At 36.9% G+C, this 14,304-nt stretch overlaps 1 protein-coding gene across 1 annotated transcript; it reads left to right on the top strand.

Annotated features, from left to right (window-relative positions):
* Window positions 1-889: 889 nt before the first annotated feature.
* Window positions 890-11,828, top strand: LOC113111899 (uncharacterized). Its single transcript, XM_026277092.1, has 3 exons — window positions 890-2,274; window positions 4,351-5,020; window positions 11,338-11,828. The coding sequence occupies exons 1-2, from the start codon at window positions 1,564-1,566 to the stop codon at window positions 4,879-4,881; spliced, it is 1,242 nt and encodes a 413-aa protein (XP_026132877.1). The 5' UTR covers window positions 890-1,563; the 3' UTR covers window positions 4,882-5,020; window positions 11,338-11,828.
* Window positions 11,829-14,304: the final 2,476 nt, after the last annotated feature.

Here is a 14,304-nt window from a genome sequence, read left to right as displayed (position 1 = left end):
TACAACAGATTTTACGATAGCTTTAGTTTTGATTTACAGTGTAAGTTTTGTAAAAAAAAAAAAAAAAGATTAAATTCCAATAGGAGACATGTGCACGTTTTGACTGGGGTTTGCAGTTATTCTGATTGATTTTTCACATCATTTTATACTGAGCTTTTTCAAATCTCATTCCTCAGACCTGATGCTGTCGTTTCATAATTTAGGAGACGTCGAGTTTCTTAATTTATATACAGATGTTTCTCCTTTTGAAAAAAATTTATAATAATGTGGAGAGCAAGTCAGATCATTTGGACGAGTTACGCACTGATGTTTAATACTTATTATGGCTTTTTACAGTTCACCAACCTTAAATATGAACAATTTTATTTAAACAGTTATTCCATATATTGAGTTTTTTTTTTTTTTTTTTTTTTTTTTTTTTAGTATATCAGGTTGAAATTAAGAAATAAAAAAATTATAAAAAATAATCTATCTGAAATTAAATAAATGATAAATTTTTTTATATTTTACATGGTTGTGTGCATCTGAGCATAGTTTGAGACATTTCTTGAGATCTCTCTTAAACCTCTAGAGGAGACACATGTGAAATCGCTGGGCTATTTCTCTCAGGAGAAACATCTGAGAAGCAGGAGACGTCGAACAAAGTCTGTTTTCTCTCAGTAACTGCCTGTGGGAATGACCATTATAAAGGAGGTGTCATTTGCCGTTCCTGTTTTCAGTGGGAACTTCAGAGGAAGAATTAAAACCGAAAGTGTTTACTTCAGAATAAACGAGGATAATTTAGCAATATTTGAGCACTCTATAAACAGTGTGCGGTGTGTTTTTCATTAAACGTGTCACAAGATGTGAATCATGACTAACAGTGCCAGTATCTCAGCTGACTAACATAAACAAACAGGACGGCGAAAGCGCATTCAGTCTTCTGACTCACATGGGCTTGTGGGAATCGAGTTATGCTGAAAACCCCCTTTTCTGGGGCCGAGCGTCTCTCTCTCTCTCTCTCTCGGTTTCTGGCTCATGTTAGATCCTGTCTGCTTCATCAACGTCTGAAACCCCACCTCCTCCAGTCTCTCTCTCCACTTCGTCTCAGGCGGCGTGGAATCCCGGCTGTGTTTAATTGCTGAGTGGTAAGATCTGAGGGAGAGATCAGGAGCCGCTGCGTCTGTCAACGCTTTACGAGCCCCAACCCCGGGAGAGAGAGACAGGGAAGGTGTAGGAAGGAAGTGTTTGGAGTTTGGGAATTCTTACGCAGTGGGGAGGTGAAACGCTGAAGTAAGACTTCAGTGTTGGAGGAAGGAAAAGAGGGAGGGAAAGAAAAGAGGCCCACCGTTGGATAAATCGCAACAAGAGGGAAAAGTGGGAAAACAAGAGTAAGTTAGAAAAAGGAGGAAGGAAGGACGGAAGGAAGGAAGGGGGAGGTGAGCGAAAAGTTAGAGAGGGAGAGAGAGAGAGAGAGAGTAAAACGCAGTGAACGAGAGGAGACGCAGATGAGAAAAACAGATGCTGTGGATGGCCTGGGTGGAGAGAGAAACAGTTGTTTTCTAAGTCGCCTTTCAGACTGGAATGCACTCGGAGAATTTGAGATTCCCAACGCCTTACTGCAAACTTTGCTTGCGACGCACGCCAGGCCCCGCAGACGGATCATGGCTGCGTATGGAGTCCAGCGTAGCCCCGTTCCCGAAGGAGTTGGGGATGGAGCAAGCGGAGAGGACTGGATCATTCCCGGCGCGGCAGGTTTACACCGAGGAGATCCGGAATCCGTGCTACAGGTGGGACTCGCCATGCATTCGGCGGGAGTGTGGATGCATCCAGCGGTGGTATTACCCAGAGCTGTTGCATCCCTTCCACGGTGACAGTGTTTTGAAGGTCAGACATCACCGGTGTCACTCATCCTACATCCAGGAGTGGGATAACATTCATCAGTCTGAATACAACGGATATTGTGAGAGGAGACGAGTGTCGTTCCGGCACCACAAGGAACGATCCGAGACTGGTGGACAATCACACCGTAATGGGCCGAACTCTGGACAGGTGGCTTTTTTCCCAACTGAGGTGCCCCCCAGCAAGTTGGGATGCTCCAGGGCACTCGGGAACGGGCTGCAGGTGAACGGACCGGAGCGGGAAGTAAGGACGTCTCGGGGGAATGCAGGTCTCGAGAAACATGGCAAGCAAAGGACGAGCCAGGGAACAGTACGGGAACAGATCAAACAAGTGGTCACGGAGCTCGAGGAAGTGCTGGGTGGTCTCAAACAGGTCCAGTTGGAGATGAAAGAGGTGAGGATAGAATAATAAATAGAGAGAGTGATGTTGATTGTTTAATGAAAGATCAAAACTTAGGTCTTGAAAGTTTTAAAGGTAGGCTAGTCTGTTATAATTCTGTCCTTATTTATGAATGCATGATGAAAAGCACATCAATTTGACAGTGTTTTCTTAAAGGGATAGTTCACCCAAGAATTCTTCATCTTTTACACATTAATGCATGAAGGGATCATTTTAAAAATTTAATTGTGTCACAATTTACTCACCAATGCAGAAAGAAAATTCAGAAATGTTATTATTTTGCTTAAAGGGATAGTTTAACTAAAAATTAAAATATGGTCACCATTTAGTCATGAACGTATGAGAAAAGCACATACATTTTATTTAAGGAATAAAAAGGAATAGTTCACAAAAAAAAAAAAAATTAAATTCAGTAATTTACTCATGAATGCATGAAAAATACTTAGAAATTTAATTACTTTTCTTAAAAGCTTAGTTCACCCAACACTGAAACTTGTCATCATTTATAAATGAATGCATGGAGAAGAATAACGCTATTGATTTTTTTTTTAAAGGAATATTTCATTCAATAAATAAAAAGTATAAAAGAAGACATGAAGTACGTTGCTATCTAAACAAAACTGGACCCCACTAACTTACATAATATATGTACAAAAATTAGACATTTCACAGAATATCTTGTATTTCACAAAAGTCACACTGGTTTGGAACGACAAATGGCCAAATGAAATGCTAGACAGTTTTCTTCATGCATTCATATATAGTAAACATTCATATAATGAGATTTGTCACTGATTTGGGGTTCAGCATATTTGAGATGGGATTTTAATAAGCACAGAGACTGGATGAGATCAAAACTTCATTCTGCTTAGCCAGTGGAAATATAATATCTGTGTTCTTAGCAAACATCTTGCGATGTATCTATTTTGAAAACATCGTCTGAAAGCCTTCAGAAGCCAAAATACACATCTGCCAGAAATGCACTGACAATTATATTCAGAGCTGGAAATATTCCATTGGAAGCTTTATCGTGAAGAGGAATATTGTATTTTCTGGAAGGGAAGGGGCCGGTCCTTAAATCCATCACAAAGGCTTGTTAAAAGAAAACTGAATCTTAAAATCAATACCTAAAGATAGCTCAATATGTGCAGACTGACATTAGCAATAATGGACTGTGCAGGACGTAAGACATTAATTGAATTATTTAGATACGTTTCAATGGATGCATCAAGACTCCCACTAGACGTAAATGACTGCAGCAGGAAATAAAGGCAGTAGATTAATGCATCACAGTGAAGGAAGTCAGGAAAAAGTTACTTGTATGCTATATTAACCTGATTATAACCTGTGAGGATGTTTAGAACAAACCTTTCAGTGTTTAAATAGTTTCTGGTGTTTTAGCATAATGTTCAGAGTCACTACTGGTCAGTCATTAGCAGTTTGACTTCTTAAGGTGATGTTTGACATGTCAACTTCTGACTCGGTCAATGGTGTGAGTTTAGGGGCGGGACTATGATTAATTATTATCAGACAGCTTTGGATATATTCATGCTGTTTTTTCATACAATTCATTCAAATCATACTCGTTACTTGCTGAAAATCTTCTTTAATGTTTAAATAACAAAATAACAGGGTTTCTTAAGGTTTTAAATATTATAATAATACAGTGCACAGAAAACTAAAATGATTTAATGGCTGGAAGCATTAAACATACCTTAGTTTAGTTTCAGTTTTTCCAGTTATATTAGTTTTTATTTTATTTCAGTTTACAAAAATGCTTCATTTAGTTTCAGTTAACTCAATGTGATTGCAAAAATCATTGGTGACAAATATGGTGTGACACATCTGAATGCATCACGTTTGAATATGGGAATGGTAATGTGAATGCAGAGGCAGAAAAAAAGAGTTATGTTTATAAAAATTATTGCATAGACTTTTTGGAGTTGACAACTTCTGGTATGCAAAAAAGTGTTCTTTTAATGTTCTGCAAAATAAATAAATGAAAGTTTAGAATGACATGAAGATGTGTAAATAATAACAGAATTTTTTTTTTTTTTTCTGTCTGTGAAGGTTGTCCAAAAGATTGACATTCTAACGTCCAACATTGACCTTGGTGAAGACGAACCAAGTCTATCCAATGGACTCTCCCAAGATAACACCAAAAGCAGTCGAACTGGTGTTGTTGCATTGATTCACAATTCAAACGGCGAGGAGGACATGTCAACTTCCAATTCCTCACTTGAACACAGCCCTGTCACTTTGGATTTAGTTCACATTAACAGTCCATCGCCAATGAGAAACCGCATAAGACCATCCCCTACTGAGCTACGATCCGTTACTGTTGAGGATAAAGGCAAACGAGTTGGGAAACAGAGCTCAGAGACTCAAAGGACTGAAAGGATGGCAAATGGAAACTGCCTACTGCATCAAACAGCAAGGAAAGGCCTATTGGAAAACCACAGACCCACTGTAGCTCCAGAAGTGTGCACTAACTCAAATAAAACCCACAGGCTTCCACCTTACCCTCAGAACGGACAGGTGAAGATGAGGACCCCTCCCTATCCTGGAAAACATAAGATGCTCTCCTCCACCATAGTGTAAGGACACAAAACTCGCTATCACAGAAGCCCAATCATCAGCAAAGAAGAAAACACACGCATATACTCACAGATACATTGAACACATGCTCAACCGATTACCAAGTAACTCGTCCAAATGTATCTTGGTGACAAAACTTGGGGTAAGTGGACACTACACATTTCTTAGATAAATGGTCAGCATGTGCTCGCTGTGTTTATGTTCATGCATGTGTGCATCTGCACTTCTAATCTCAAATTATCAGGTATTTACACTACTGTTCAAAAGTTTGGGGGAAGACTTTTACACTTTTAAAGGAAGTCTCTTGTGCTCATCAAGGCTGCATATACTTGATTACAAGAACACTAAAGACAACTACATTTAGAAATATTATTACAATTTAAAATAACAGCTTTCTATTTGAATAAATTGTAAAATGTATTTTATTTGTGATGCAAAGCTGAATTTTCAGCATCATTACTCCAGTCTTAATTCAGTGTAACATGATCCTTCAGAAATTAAATTGAATATGCTTATTTGCCGATCGAGAAACATTTCTGATTATTATCAATGTTGGAAGCAATAGTGCTCCATCCCCAGAGTATTTTTGAGTATTTTTATATTTCTTGACATTATACCTTTACTGTCACTCTTGATCAATTCAATGAATCAACGCTGAATAAAAGTATTAATTTCTTTACAAATAATTGTACTGACCCCAAATTTTTCAACAGACGTGCTTTGCGTCGAGGTCCTGATCATCCTGTCGGGGATTGTTCTGCAATAACAACCGGCTGGATGTAGATTATCCCCCACTAATTTTATACATGTTGTCAACAATTATCTAATTCATTTCAAACTCCTATTCTTTATTATTCCTAAAAGAGTAACTTCCAATGGGTGTATTTCCCAAAAGTGCTGAAACATGTGCCACATCCATGTGCCTTTCAGGAAAAAAACTCACTCTCTAGTACAACAGACATTATAACCATATGTTTTTTTTCTTAGATATTATTTCCCAGAAAAGAAAAGCGTGGTGGGGTCTTTCGCCATTGAATCATTTCCTTAGAAATAGAGACTGGGCCATTAGTGATGAAGACAGTCTACACAATGACTCAGTGTTAACAAGGCTAACTATGCGTCATGAAAGATGTCTTCCATCTGTTCCACAGGCTAACAGAGTGTCAGTACACTGAACTTGTTTCCTCAGATTACGGCAAGCTTTGTTGTTGGCCCTGCAGGCAGAGGAATGGTGTTGCGATTCAAAAACTGATCCCACATTATCTCAGATCTGAGGCCGTACATGACTTTGGGACAACTGTACAGCTCTGTGTGTCTTTATCACACAGGAATTTAGGATACAACCAGGAACATTTGATAAACATTCTATAAATGAAACGTCTATCCATGGTTGATTATATCGGGTCTTCTTTGGTTGTTGTTGAGGCACGTTAAAAGTTTAAACATGCATAATTCAAGGCTGGGATTTCTTGGAAAATCATCTTACTGTAGACTTAATGCAGATAATATTATGATTGATGTCCATCAATTCATTATCTAGATTTAAAGATGTCCTTAAGAAAACTTGTCAAATGCTTGCCTATGCAAAACCAGCAGTTGCCAGGGCATTGTTTTGTGGTTGCTAGGGTGTTTTCTGTGTGGATGGTTACAGGTTTAAATCTGCCCACCTACAAGTCTCTGAGATATTATCATCATCATCCCTAAATATGCAACTTAGGCTCACTGGAAAAACGATACCTAGTTTCCATCTGATATTTAACAATAGTGGCAATAAAACACTAACAGCATTTAAGCATTTTTGCATAAATTATCCATTACAGGTGCAGATTTTTAATTAATACAGACTTATTTTTGTGCAGTTTCTTGCATAATATAATGTTATGAACTCAAACACTTTTGACATGTGGCATGGTTTGTAAACAAATACGTTTTGATGTTTGCATCAATAAAATCTGCTTTATATGTATATCTTTTTTTCATAGCTCACCAGGTACAATATTGCACTTGGGATGTGAAGTTCTCTGGTACGAGTCACAAGAAACAGCTCAAAGACTTGTAAAAACAAGCTAAAATGCAAGCAAATGCATTTTAATCACGCGTTTGCTTTTGTTAAATCTATTGGTTAGGATTTAGGATTTAGTTATTTTTGAATACGATACAACATTGACCTAGCATCCCTCGCCGGAAACTTCATTTACATACAACAAACAATACTCCAATACACCACCCACTGGACATTTCACTTTGAATGTGTCACGAAATAAGCGATAAGCTTCATAATAAATCCATTTTGCAGGCATGCTTTTCCAGTCAAGCTTAGGTTGGAAATATGCATTGCTCACATCGGTCCTTCAGTGTAAGTCTAAGTAATTTTTTCACCATTTTATCAGGTGAAAATCATATTTCTAATCAATGATGCAACAGCACACAACAAGAAGACAAGTTTTTGATGTCTGGAGCATGCTCACATTGAGCTTTAATACTAGTAAACCATTTAGCTGGGAGAGCTTAAATTCGAGACTATTCCCTGACGTATTCAGCATTCCTCTGGGGTTAAAGTTAAAATGGCAGATGTGATCTTTGTGTGCGCGGTCGAGAACAAAAGGGAACTGATTTCTGCCTGCCGGGATGTAAAAGCAGTAGTTACGGTTTGGCAGTAGAGGGTCATTGTCCTCTAGTGGAGGGTATGCATCTCTGCACCGTTGTTTTTTTTTTTTATATAGTTTTCAGGTCGCCCCTTCCGTCTGGTTTTCATTAGAAACCACTTGGCTTAAGGCCTGACCAACAGAGGCAAGCCCGTACAATATTTGTGACGGTCAAATAAACAGGCATTTTCAGACATCGTTTACAATGACGGCCACCCACTAGCTGGGAGGGCAACAACAGCTGGGCTCAACACAAACTAGGAAGTAGGTACATAACAGACAGGGTCACCCAAACACAGTGGATGCTTTCCTAGACATGTGTTTACAGAGAACACCCACCGTCATTCCAGACCTGACTGGCTTTCTTTATTCTGTGGAACAAGACGATTTAAGATGATTTTGAAGAAAATTTGGGTCCAAATAACATTGGACCTCATTTACTTTCAGTTCATTGACAAAAAACACCTTAGAATTTAAAACATATTTTTTGGGCAGGAAAATTACAGAATTTTCATTTTTGGTTAAACTATCACTTTAAGTCTCCTGTTTCTCATACTGTATGTTTCTCTTAAGAAAATCATAAATTCTCGTCACTTTTATAGCTCTACAGTATTTACTGTACTCTTACTTTAGGCGACTATTCACTCAATGCTGTCTATTTTTTTCTAAGGAATTTTACGAGAAATGTGAGACAAAGTTGATACTTAAACCTTCCTGAAAGCTCTATTAAGTCACTTTAGGGATTTGAAAACACCTTTAAGACTGCACTGAACATAAAAATGATGACCTTTTGTGTATCACTCAAATAAATTACATTTTTTAAACTGGACCAGAGACATTACATTTCAATAATAGTTACATCAGCTTTAATATACTGTTCAAGCAAAAGCTATTTTGAGAACAAACATAAAATATAAATGTGAAGAAGACAGTTTTACTTTTGGTTAGGTGGATAATTACATCTGTCTGTGAGCGCTAAGACTGTGGCTTGAACTTTTTGGGGTGGCAGACAATTTGGACAAATGAGGGATGGAGCAATCATACAGTATGACGGCATGAAGTCTGCTCACATTGAAGCTTATTCTGGCATACGTTACCAATTAAACGCCTCCTTAGTCAGGAAAAAAACGTCTGAATGACATGTAAAATGAACAACCACAGTTTTTTTTTTGTTTGTTTGTTTTATGTGCTGTTTAGCCAGACATTAACTAATATAATAATAATAATAAAACAAATAAAAATAGATTTTTATATTGTTTGACCCAACTTCATTATTTGCCAGAATCCAATATTAGAAAAAAATACAATCATAAGAGAAACAACCAATGGTTAATGGATCTTATGAATGTGATTTATCATTCCTGTCACATGTAGTTTACTTAAAAAAATTATATCAAGAAGCTGATTTAAGAACCTTGCAGAAAAATGCCAAAAATTACTTCTTGTTTAGAAGGGATTCATGCTGAACCCCATTTTAATTTGCTTAAAAATATAACTAGCAACCACATAGCAAAGATCCAGAACACTAGAAACCATAATGGAACATAAAAGATGTTAAAATATGCTAAAAATGCTAAATCACGACCAGAGGCCTTGTTTACATCTGGCGTTATGATTCGATCACAGATGAGACACATCGCTGTTTCTCAAATAAAACTGAATATTAAACAAAAATAGTTTCGAGTGAAATATGTAGATTATTTTATGTCTTACCTGTGTAAAGTGAACTTTGTATGCGATTCAGATGATCAGATATCTGTCATGCTGTAGTCTTGTATGATTTTAAGGCGCTTAATCCAAATGTTTTATTCAGACCGTTATTTTCCGTTAACGGTGCACAAGTTAGCGGGACATTTCAAATCCCTTGATTTAGCGCTTTGGTTGATTGACAGGTGAGTAGGCGGTGCTTCGCGACACATCTACTGCTGTGATAAATGTGATTTCAGTGATTCGAACACAAAACATCGTATTCCTAGTTTTAGATTTAGCTCTTTACACTTGTAACCCGTTTGATGATTTCGATTTATGTGAGTAAATTAACAGGGAAACTTTGCAACAGCATAACAACATTTAAAATATATATATATACAAATTATGGAGAACTGACGTTATAATCACTGAAACTGCTTAATGAATCTCTTTTTTTAAATAGTAGGATATTTGCATTCCGTGGTTTATCAAGATTATGCGAAATTCAGTGAACGAGCACACTCAACACTCACACTCTTTTTCAGCTCTGACTAATTTAGACGCATCTGATTGGCCAATGTATTTTTAAACTCAAAAGAAACATGTGTTATTGGTTAAGGGCCATTCCTGGTATGCAGTAACATTTGGACTTCAGAAGTGTTGGGAAAAAAAGTTACATGATTTTTATGTATTTTGCATTCTACCAAAATAGAGACATGTTTAACTATTAGGAATGCATATTGGTCAAGATCGAGGACTCAAAAAATAATAATTACGGGTAGATTGTTCAGACACCGGCCGTGAGAATATTACAACCTGTTAGGGACATATAGATAGTTATTACAGCATGTTAATAATGTAAATGTCAAACAATAATGAGCTTTTCTTGGATAGTAGGAACATATATGCCATCTTATTATTATTTTTATTTAAAAAAAAATAACAAAACAATTATTGATGAATAGAATATGTCTTAATTATTAAGAACAGGCACTATGGTTTTAAATAATAAAAAAATGTGCTCAAAAACATATATATGTTGTTAGTGCTCCTCACCTCACAAAAGAAGACAAAAGTATGCCAAACATTTAACGATGCAGTCAAATTATTATTTAAAATGACTTGTCTAACAGGGTGGAAAGGAGCACAACAGGGTGGAACACCAATGATAACAGGTTCTAACGGTGGACATGCTTTCCGTCATTGTCTTGCATGGTTTCCCATCTGTGATGTGTGGAACTGCACCTATATAATATTGTTTTGTAAAAAAAAATTAAAATAAATAATCCATATTTCCTTTGGGGGAGGGACACAAAAAAAGCTATGTGGTTCCTTATCACAATCAATCATGGTGGAAAAACAATTCTCTGTTCAGATGGCTAGAGAAATAATTACAAATTAGACAGGACAGACATAATAAAATATTTTTTATTTATATTTGATTAAAAATAAAGATGTTATAAATCATTCGGATTAACAAACAAACACAAAACCATGACAAGAAGGAACAGTAATGGACAGTGATTCCATTTTTTTTTTATCAGTACTTTATCATTCTTTTAACTGAATAGTTGTCTATCTGTGTTGTCCAAACCAGAGTGCATACAGTCAGTCTTCTCTGTTGCTTCAGCTATTAAAAGTGTTTCAAATCAACAGCCTGATATCTAGACAGCACACTGCTGCATTAGGAAACTCATGTCCAATCAGATTCAACACTGAGCCAAGCTGAACGTATAAATTAGAGTAATAATCAATCACCCTGATAAGCCAGAACAATCTTGGCATTAGAACACTGGAGGCTAAATTATGTTTTCCACATTAATGCGGGACAGTCAGGTTTGTAAAAGCAACAGATATTCCAAGGACAAGTCAGAGGTAGAGAAGCACCTAGCGTCATATCGTCATGCTCATCTTCTGTAATTATTGCTGATTAGGTCTTTAAAATGTTTGTTGGAGGCTTTTCTTTTCTCTGTTCTGGGCTCTGCTCCAGCACTTGCTTATAGTATCGATCAACACGCTTTGAAAGGGACATTTGTTTAATGAAGATGCCCGTGGCTTGTGACCCTGTCTATGATGGGCGAGACGTGAGAGTGCACTATGTAATGAAAGTCTTTTTATTACACAGGGACTGATGCCACACAACCCAGCTGACTCACACCGGAGGACGGAGGCCGCGGGGCAGTGACTATATTTCCCATGGAAAACTCCAGAAACATCTCAAACCCCTAGCTCTTTCTCTCTCACACCCCTGCTGTAAAAAAAGCTAGTTTGGACCAACTTAAAGTCACCATGAAATGGCATTCCCAGCTCAAATTTTCTTACTTCATGTGGTTGGAGGGGCTGGGTGAAAAAGCAAGAGGGATTTGTGATGTCAGCTGAAAAGGAAATTAGTTTTAGATTTGGAGAAAGTTGTTAAAGAAAGATTATGAAAAAAGCTTTTTTAAAAAAAATAAGAATAATGTGCATCAAGGAATTTTAAACAAACAGGACCGTGTTTTAAGAAAGTAAATATGGTAACGTGCAATAAACCAATCAGAGTCTCATCTCCATTCCCTTTAAGAGCCAGTTGCGCTCGTGCCATGACTATCCATTGTGACATGCATTTATATATATATATATATAACATAGAATATAACATATATATAACAAAGAAAAAACAATTGAGCCAGACTTTAGACCAGGTTTGAGTTGGTCTATGGAGGCGTCTATTTTCAGCTCCTTAAAATAGCAATGTGCCTGAACACATCCTCTTTTTTAGACCAGCATGCCCATGGGCGCAAAAATTAGTGTAAATGCATTTGCTAATTAAACGATGTGGCGCTGGACTGAAACTAGCAAACACACTTGCACTGCCTTGCGTCGCATTGTGCCGGGTGTGTGACCATGGCATCTGAATTTTTTCTTTTTTTTTGCAAATATATGCATTTGAAATGCATGACCCTTCCCTCTAGAAAACCAGTCCAAAAATATGGACTATGCATAGACTAGACCAGTGGTTCTCAATTCCGGTCCGTAGCAACTGCATAGCAACATTCTAAAAAACAGACACAACATTAAACCTTAGCAACTGCATGACAACACCTTGACAACTGCATAGCAACATTCTAAAAAACAGACACAACATTAAACCTTAGCAACTGCATGACAACACCTTGACAACTGCACGGCAACATTCTAAAAAGCCAGACACAACATTACACCTTAGCAACTGCATGACAACACCTTGGCAACTGCACAGCAACATTCTAAAAAGCTACTGACAGCACCTTAGCAACTGCAAAGCAATGTCAAAAAAAATATGTATATAATTTAATAGTGCTAAACGATAAATGCTAAATGATAAATGTCATTTTGAGATATTTAATATGAAAATAAACAAAATTTTTCATATTATTTTCTTTGTTCAAAAAGTTAGTAAGAAGTGACTGGAATTTATTTAGAAAGTTCTTTTGTCAACTCAGTGCAGACTAGTTTTGGGTGGTTGTGACATAAACGAAAGACTAATTTTTAGTATTTTAAAAAGGCACCAATCTTTCCTTATGTCCCGCCCCAACTTCCTGTTTCAACAGGATATACGTCAACACAGGAAAGAAAAGTGAGCTCATCAAACCATTTCATGGGACTTTAACTGGTTTAGATGGACACAGTGCTGGTGTGTCACAGGCACAAGTGGGTTAAACTGACTTTTTGTTTTGTTTTTGAAGGCAGACTAGTGTAATATAATGAAAGGTCCCAAAACTTGCTGGTTATTTAGGTTAACTGAACTAGTTTAGCTGGTTAAGGGTCAGTTCGGGCCTCTCTCTCTCTCTCTCTCAAGCTGCACTGTGTGAACCGTTTGGAAGGAGCTGCCCTTCTTAACTACCCTGTGACCTGATATCTTTAAAAGGAACACAACCAAGGAATAAGCTGCTTTAGGCTGGAAATGTATGACTTTATAATAGGGCCTTGAGCTCTCAGATATATGCAAACTATCGCCAGTGCTCATGTAGATCTGAAAGACTGTGACTACCCAGCTAACAAAAACATGTTCTAAGAACGTTTTGCTACCCAGTGTTGGGGAAAGTTACTTTTGGAAGTAAAGCATTACAATAATGCCTTACTCCATAAAAAACTACTAAATACATTCTTACAGTAGTTACTTTTAATGGAAAGTAATGCATTACGTTACTTTTGTGTTACTTTTTTTCAACTGGGCTGGTCTTGCTTAATTAGATTTTTTCATAATAAAAATCCCACAAGTTATATATATATATATATGTGTGTGTGTGTGTGTGTGTGTGTGTGTGTGTGTGTGTATAGGCAACTGTAAGGCCTTATTTGAAAAAGTAACACCAATATTTAATTGTAAATTTAAAAGTAGGATGCGTTACTTTACTAGTTACTTAAAAAGCAATCCGATTACTTGTAATGTATTACCCACCAGCACTTTTGCTAACGTTCCCATTAAGTAATGAAACCGTTATTTCTGAAAGTTCTCTGAACATTTTTTAACATTAATGGACAAACATTTGTTCACAACCTTCCATGTTAGCTGGGTAGACAACTGAAATGGATAAAAAGAGAAAGTGTTTTCTGAATATTGTTATTATTGCTATTGTTATTCAGACCAAAGATTAAAATGATTTTTGTTCAGGGAGGCTGAAGGCTCTAGAATTATGTTAAGCTAAAGCTAAATTAACATTAACATTGCCTCAAAGGCAGCTCACAAAAACACTTCAAAGAGGTATATAGCTTAGAAACAGAGTTTTTACTTCTGGATTAATGTATAAGTGCAGTATTGCAGCTGTGGACTGGAATTATTTAATCAGTATTTAAAGCCAGTATAAGCCATCCTTATAAATTGTTGCAATCATGTAGTGTCGTTTTCACTCTGTGGCCGATAGAGGGCGCTTCTGACCACAGAACAACAGAAAGGTGACGTCAGTGACACGTGAATGTCTTATAAATGTGTACAGCTCACATGAAATAAAACATGAAGTGTTTAAATTATATTCTCATTGAGTTCTGATCTTATAAACAAACTCAATAAAATGGATTTATATTTTCTAAACATTTTTGAAATATGAATGTTGTGTCTCACATTCAGCATTTG

Source organism: Carassius auratus, chromosome 2 (assembly GCF_003368295.1).
Source record: "Carassius auratus strain Wakin chromosome 2, ASM336829v1, whole genome shotgun sequence".
Lineage (NCBI taxonomy): Eukaryota > Metazoa > Chordata > Actinopteri > Cypriniformes > Cyprinidae > Carassius > Carassius auratus.
Note: the sequence above shows the minus strand (reverse complement) of the source record. Positions and strands in the feature narration are given on the sequence as shown.

Bases quoted from the DNA above. Each gene is read 5' to 3' on its own strand.
- LOC113111899 (XM_026277092.1), top strand. From the start codon at position 1,564: ATGCACTCGGAGAATTTGAGATTCCCAACGCCTTACTGCAAACTTTGC. The intron at 2,275-4,350 runs GTGAGGATAGAA...CTGTCTGTGAAG, and splicing joins TCCAGTTGGAGATGAAAGAG to GTTGTCCAAAAGATTGACAT.